The sequence below is a fragment of the Copadichromis virginalis genome, linkage group LG5 (genome assembly GCF_057382275.1).
Source record: "Copadichromis virginalis isolate Kocher_CV1m ecotype Utaka linkage group LG5, C_Virginalis_male_GT1.1, whole genome shotgun sequence".
NCBI lineage: Eukaryota > Metazoa > Chordata > Actinopteri > Cichliformes > Cichlidae > Copadichromis > Copadichromis virginalis.
The window spans coordinates 24,095,482-24,103,144 of NC_140622.1; the positions used below are offsets into that span (position 1 = coordinate 24,095,482).

The 7,663-nt window shown below is 42.7% G+C and overlaps 1 protein-coding gene across 1 annotated transcript; it reads left to right on the forward strand.

Moving 5' to 3' along the window:
* Positions 1-1,372: 1,372 nt before the first annotated feature.
* On the forward strand, positions 1,373-4,095 carry LOC146709773 (uncharacterized). The gene is made up of 4 exons (XM_085457956.1): positions 1,373-1,922; positions 2,009-2,126; positions 2,258-2,397; positions 3,961-4,095. Exons 1-4 carry the CDS (start codon positions 1,821-1,823, stop codon positions 4,093-4,095), a joined length of 495 nt encoding a protein of 164 aa, XP_085314082.1. The 5' UTR covers positions 1,373-1,820.
* Positions 4,096-7,663: the final 3,568 nt, after the last annotated feature.

Consider the following 7,663-nt stretch of genomic DNA (forward strand, 5'->3'; position numbering starts at 1 on the left):
GATGTATCATTATATCTGTGGATAAAATATCTTGAAAAGAGGAGTAAAGAGCACTGATCATTTTGTGGTGATGTGGTGATGCATTGGGCCAACTTAGTGTATGTTGCTGACAAGCTGTGACTTGTTCACAGACGTTTGCAACATTACCTGGAGGCTGGGAGTATTTAGGTGTTGAACTGAGATTCAAGAAGTGGGTGTAATAATTTCTTTCCATTGTACTAATCATGAATGCATAACTTTGCTCTATAGAAATCTAGCATCAGTAAACTGTACAACAATACTGCAGTTTAAGCTGGACTTAATGTTAACTTGCACTTACTTCGCTCTGTTCACGTACTCCTCGGCAACCTTTGCACACCAGTAAATTGTTTTTTAAATAGTTTTTTTTTAAGAAATTCCACAACATCAAAGAACTATTTAACTTCAGCAACACATGGGGCACAAATTCTCTGTCTGATTAAAAAAAAATCTAACAAGAATTATAACATCACATGTAAATTTTAAGTTTAAAGTTTGTCATTCACTGATATTCTCTAATCTTTCTCTAATGTCCTCTTTCTTACATTTGTCTCCATCTTTGAGAGTAAAATGAGTACAAATATAATAATAATATTTCTTTGGTTTGTGTGTTTGGTCATATCTTAGGACCTGGACGTTACTGAAAGACAGCATTTGCATATAGAAGAAGTAGAAATTAGTCTTCGCTGATTGTGCCAGGACTTACTGTTAGTTATAGTGACATAGTATTCATTAAATGATTTCCTGTGCTATTACTGTAGTAGAGGTAACTGAAGAGGTAGAACTGAGAGTCAATAAGTAGAGTCGAGGAGTAGTGCAGTGCAGTCTCCTGGGACACGATCATGCTACTGTTTAGCTCCATGTCCAGCACACTGCTTGAAAAGCAATCTCATTATTCTAGACAGTAGATCTAAGCATATTCTTAGCTGGAGTAACTACGATGAAGTGAAGAACAACAGCCACACAGCTGAACCCTAAGGTAGCGATTGAGATTGTTATTTGACCAATACATGAATATATTCAGCAGGCAGCAACGTGTGCATAACATCAAAACAACAACAAAAATGTTTTAACTCAACATGACCTTAACATGCATGTAAGCCTTTTACCATGTTTAATGAAGCAAAGTCTAAGAAAACTCAGGCCTCCCTGGAGGAGTAAGTGAGTGTATGAGGTGTGTGATCGGATCATTAAATAGCCAATTATGCTGAACTAACCTCGAGCAAACATCTCAGCGGTAAACCCAATGGGCTCACGAAAGAGTAAAAAGAAGGAATTAAGAGGGTAAGTAGTAACCAGGTGTTCCTAAACAAATGCACTTGATTAACTGATCATCAGCAAGTGTGACCATCTGTGATGGCATGCCACACATGGTAAGCTCCACACCTCATCACCCGTTGATTCACTTTAGTTTAATTTACAGTCACTACTTTAAAATATTCTATTTATTGTTCAATATCGTTTCTTTATTAAATGTATTCATTTTTCCATCACACCTTCCAATGTTTATATGGCGTGTAGTGATGGGACGTTCTGTATCGAGGCTTCGGAGCGTGTGTCAAGTAATGGAGGGGGCGTTTCCGCGAAGCGCGTATCGAGGCTTGCTTCATTTATGGGAGGAGCTGAAAATGATGACGTCCGAAGCCTCGCTGCCCGGCTGTACCACGTGACTGGTTCATGAAGTGGTTCGAACTTTGCCGCGAGATATGACAGCGATATAAACCCCTCAGACTTCATTCAAAAATGTGGGTGTTTGATGGAGAGTTGCGGTTAGAGAGAGTTTGGAGACCGTTTGGAGGTTTATGAGAGTGAGGAGAGAAACTCAGGAGAGAATGGAGCCAGCTAAGAAGAGGAGGATGTCCTCCCCTGTGTGGGAACATTTTGATTTTATTCCTCCCAACAAGGTATGTAAATTTCTACAGAAGATGTATTGTCATGATACTGATGGTGCAATACAATTTATGTTGAGCTGTCTTGACTTTTGTACAAGGTGAAGTGTTTGCTATGTGCCAGGGAGCTGGGATATAACAACAACACCTCATCCATGCTTAGGCACTACAGAGCTTTGCATGAGAATAAGAGGAACACCGATTGTGGAGCAAGACCAGGTGAGCCATCAAATGCAATGATAATATAGGATGCAGTAATGTTACTAAATGATATAACAATATTATACAACTGTTATAAGTTACGTGTGTGATATTTATATTTGTGCTTTATCTTTATTGTCTTTCCTCAGGAGAACAATCTCAAATAGATGAAGACCTGGTCAGCATGGTGATTGAGGACTCCCAGCCATTTAGCATTGTGGAGGACAAAGGATTCAAAAGATTTGTTAAATCATTAAATCCCAGCTATGTTCTCTCCACTAAAAAGGACGTAAAAGCAGTGAAAATTTAGTTTTTACAGAATAAAATGTGAACAGGCAGGACTGAGGCTCAAAGCCTCAGTGTGTAGCTGTCCATACCTCAACGTTACAAAAGCACAACTACTGTCCACACCCCAACCACACCTCACCTCACAGTAAATGATCATTTCCATTTCAAGCATTTCCAAATAATCATTTCCCATACTGCCACTATAAATATACACAGTATACTGCCATCACTACAATATACATGTTTTACACACTCCTTTTGTTGTTGACATTTACAGGCTGTGTGCAAAATGCCACACTCTTCAAATTCATGCCAGCTATTATTTTTACGTCCAGTAGGTGTCCTGCTAGAGCAAATGAAGCTTCATGAAGCTTCGCGTTGGGGTGAACCAATTGGATGAAAAGCTTCAGTGCTTCATGGGGCTTCATCTGCCCATCACTAATGGCGTGCACACATATTAACCTTGCAAGGTCAAAGTTCTGTTTTATGTTATATTAATACATCTTTCTTTGTTTGAGTTACCTGGGGGTTGGTGTCTCCTCCTGTCTGGCAAAAGGTGTGGCAAAGGGCTGGGAGACCTGAAGTACTGCTGACAGCCTAATTGGATTGCACCACATGCTTCATTGCCTGGGGGGTGTTTCATGTTTGTTTAAATGTTTTGTATTAGTTGGTTATATGGCAGCCATCTTGTTTTCCCCCGTGTGTGTCATTTGGTTTAGCTAAACCAGTATTTAAGTCCCCCTGTGTGTCATTTCAGCAGGTCAGTTTACCATATGTTTGTTTGAGGTTTTGTTAATTATTATCTTGAGTTTAGTCTGTTGAGTTGACCTCTTTTATTGGTCTGCCTGTTTAAGTTTTGGCTTTGTTAAATATATTTTCATATTTTTGGGTCAATAAAACCCGTTTTTTGAATTAAAACCACCGGTGTCCTTTATGCTTTACTGCTTGGTCCCTGACACCATCTCTATAAAAGAAAACATTTGGCAGTTGATCTCTATCAGTCCGAGAAAGGCTATGAGTCATGCTTGACATACCAAAAGTAAAGAAGAGGGTGGAGGGGTGATGATTTCGATTTGTTTTGCAGCTTCTGAGATTCTGCAAGGTGTTCCGATTCTGAACGCTTTGCAGAATTCCTTATAGTTAGAGCTTGGCCAAAATTAGTGTGATCCTGATTAGTGTGATTAGAGTTTTCCTAAGCACAGCGACAAGTCTACAACAGAATGACTAAAATAAATGAATAAATAAATAAGGTGTTTTAATGTCCTGCTCAAAGTACAGACCTCAACCTGACTGAGATGCTGTGAAGAACCCCTGAGAGAGTTGTGCATAAACTAATGTCCACAAACCACAATAAACTAAAGTAACACTGTAAAGAAGTGTGCACTAAAATTTGTCCACAACAATGAGACTGAAATCATACAGAAAACACTACTTACAGGTATTTCAACTGATAACCACCTGGTGGTGAGGTGGATCAGGTGGCAAGGGAGGATGCAGACCTGGCATGGCTAAATGTACAGTGAGGGTGCACTGGAACGCCTAGCAGAACACCCATATACGGTAGAGCTTCGACAGCATCCAAAAGGAGACTGGGGATATTGAGTTTGAATGGACCATGTTCAGCACCTCCATTGCTGAAGCTGCCGCACTCAGTTGTGGCCGCAAGGTGGTTGGTATCTGTCATGGTGGTAACCCCTGAACCAGATAGTTAATACCGGAGGTGGGGGGGCTTCAGAGGCAGCTGATAGATACCGACAGAACAAAGGGAATGTGGCTCTGGCTTTCACTTGAACGGTCTCAGAATCTCGTCTCTGCTTTTTTACGGATGATGTGATGCTGTTGGCTTCAACAGGTGGTGGCATCCAGCTCACACTAGAGCGGTTTGCAGCCAAGTGTGAATCAGCACCTCCATGCTACTCAGCCCGAAAAGGGTGAAGTGATCAGTCCAGGTCAAGGATGAGTTACTGTCCCAAGTGGAGGAGTTTAAGTATTGCAAGTTATTGCTGCTAAAAGCAGTCCTGCAAGCTGTTCTATCATATGATATGTTCAATTTTTCACACTCTGCTTCTACAAAATACCTAAAGCTATTGTTATGTTCTCTTATAACTTAACTGGTAAGTAACGACGCCTTCTTTAGTCGTAGGAATATACTTTAATAACCAGTCTAAGGAAAACAAGGCGCAGGCATATCAATGCGCGCATACACCACACTTTGTGTTCTACACTCAATAACAGAAAGTAGTGCCACAAACTATAAACTGATTTTACTAAATACATAACAGTTCCTCCCATCCAACCTTGATGAACACAATAGGTACCAAACAATCAAAATATTTCAGATAATGTTGTAAACCAATAATTTAACTTGAACTGAAATATGACACCTACTCAGTGATTTACAACATGTAGGTAGGTTGTTTCCTCTTAAACATTTGAACTGCTTTCTTACAGAATTAACGTGAAACCTATAAGTTCAGTCTCTGAGGTGCTCTGCGATTTCTCTCAGGGTACCGTCTGCCTATTTGGTCAGACTCCATAGTGCTCTGTGTGGTAAGTTCAGGTGTGTGAGCATCGGTAGCTTCACGTAAATCCTGAACCTCAGGTGGTGGAGCGAGGGCAAACTCTTCTGAATCTTGGTGTGTAGATGTGCTCTCAGGTGGCTGTGGAACCATGTGGCTTTCCGCATCTACAATCTGATCAACATGTCTACGCCAGACTAAGTTGGCTCCAACATCTACAGTATATGTCAGTGGTCCGGTCCGTGACAGGATCGTGCCAGGCTGCCATTTCTGACTTGGGTCTCTGTAGTCCCTGGCGAGAACTTTTTGTCCGGCATTGAAGAATCTAGTTTTGTTTCTTGTTGCGTCCACCATGGAAGACTGTTTGTCTTGGACATTCTTGCGAATGTCTGGTTTCAGCAAATCTAGACGTGATCTCAGATTTCGTCCCATGAAGAGCATTGCAGGTGTGTGTCCAGTTGTTGCATGGGTGGCGTTCCTGTAAGCCAGTAAGAAATTGTCTATTTTCTGTTGTAGCGGCTTCCCCTCTGTGCGACTGGCTTTCATTGACCGCTTGAAGGACTGAATGAACCGTTCGGCTTGTCCATTTGTTGCAGGATGATGGGGAGCTGAAGTGATATGTCGTATGCCGTTACTCCGAAGGAAACACTGGAACTCCTCTCCAGTAAACTGACGACCATTGTCACTTACGAGCTGTTGTGGCAGACCTGTGCGTGCAAACAGTGACCGAAGGCTATTGATCGTGCTGGCAGCTGTTGCTTGCTTTACGGGGAAGATTTCTGGCCATTTTGAGTGAGCATCAACCACAACTAGGAACATTTGGTCCATAAATGGGCCAGCATAGTCTATATGGATGCGTTGCCATGGAGCGGATGGCCACTCCCACGCGTGTACAGGTGCTGTTTGAGGTTGACGCAGCGTCTGCTGACAACCAGTGCAGGATTTTGCCATGTTCTCTATTTCACAGTCAAGGCCTGGCCACCAAACATAGCTTCTAGCAAGAGATTTCATCTTAACCACACCTAAATGTCCAATGTGCAGTGAGTCCAGTACCGTTGTACGTAGTTTGGGTGGCAGGATGACACGAGTTCCCCACATAACGCATCCTTGGCAAACGGATAGTTGGTCTTTGCGGGTGGAGTACGCAGAGAACTGAGTGTCAGTGCAGGACGGCCAACCATTCACAGTAAAATCGTATACTTTGGACAAGATTGTGTCTCGGCTCGTTTCCCTTTTCACCTGAGCACTTGTGACAGGTAGGGGTTCCATTTGTGTAACGTGAAACACAGTAGCTGGATCAGTCAGTTCTTCAGTGGGTTGCATGTGTGGAAGACGTGAAAGTCCATCTGCATTTCCATGTAACTTTGTCCCTTTGAACTCAATGGTGTAGGTGTGTGCACCTAGGAACAAGGCCCATCGCTGCAAGCGTGCCGCAGCCATGGTTGGAATACCTTTCTGAGGGTTAAAGATGGACACCAGCGGTCGGTGGTCTGTGATCAGGGTGAAGTGTCGTCCATATAAATACTGATTAAACTTCTTCACGCCCCACACTAGACTGAGTGCTTCTCTGTCTATCTGCGCATAGTTGCGTTCGGCTGCATTTAGGGACCTTGAAGCAAAGGCAACTGGGCGTTCCGATCCATCAGGCATTTTGTGAGATAGCACAGCACCAATGCCATATGGTGAGGCATCACAGGCGAGGCGAAGTGGTAGATTGGAGTCAAAGTGTGTCAGAACCTCCTCTGATGTAATGAGCTGCTTAGCGCCATTAAATGCCTCTTCACAGTTTTTTGTCCATTTCCATTTGACATTTTGTTGCAGCAGAGAGTTCAGCGGGTGCAGAACTGTTGAAAGGTTTGGTAGAAACTTGTGGTAATAATTAATTAAGCCCAAGAAAGAGCGCAGCTGACTCACATTTTTAGGTTCTGGTGCCTTCAGGACTGCTTCAACTTTGTCCTTGGTTTTGTGGAGCCCATGTCTGTCGATCTTGTGTCCACAATACTCAATGGCATCCTTAAAGAACTCACATTTGTTTTTGTTTGCTCTCAGTCCATATTTTTCTAGCCTGGCCAGGACTGCTGTTAGGTTAGCCAGATGAGTCTCCTCATCAACACCAGTGACGATTATGTCATCCAGAAAACACTGTGTTCCTGGAATGTCTTGTAGGACCTGATCCATGGCACGTTGCCATACTGCTGGGGCACTGGCAATACCAAATACCAGTCTGTTGTACTGATATAGGCCTTTGTGAGTGTTTATTACCAGATATTTTCTGGATGTCTCTTCTACTTCCATCTGGAGATAAGCCTGGGCAAGGTCAATTTTTGAAAAGTGTTTGCCACCTGCTACTGCTGTGAATATGTCTTCTATCCGTGGAAGTGGGTATTGATCTATGCGGAGAACTGGGTTCACTGAAACCTTAAAATCACCACAGATCCGCACACTGTCACTTGCTTTCTTGCTTACTGATACTATTGGTGTAGCCCAATCTGACCATTCCACCTTGGTGAGTATTCCTTGCTCTTCCAAGCGTTGAAGCTCTGCTTCAACTTTAGGGCGTAGAGCATAAGGTACAGGGCGTGCCTTGTGGAATCTTGGTTTTGCATTGTCCTCTAGTATGATCTGTGCTTTAATATTTTTCAGGGTGCCGATTCCATCTTTGAACACCTGGGCATGGTTATTAAGGATCTGTTTCAGTCTTTCATCCACAGAATTTGCACTCAGGCCTCGTTCCAGTCTCATTGACTT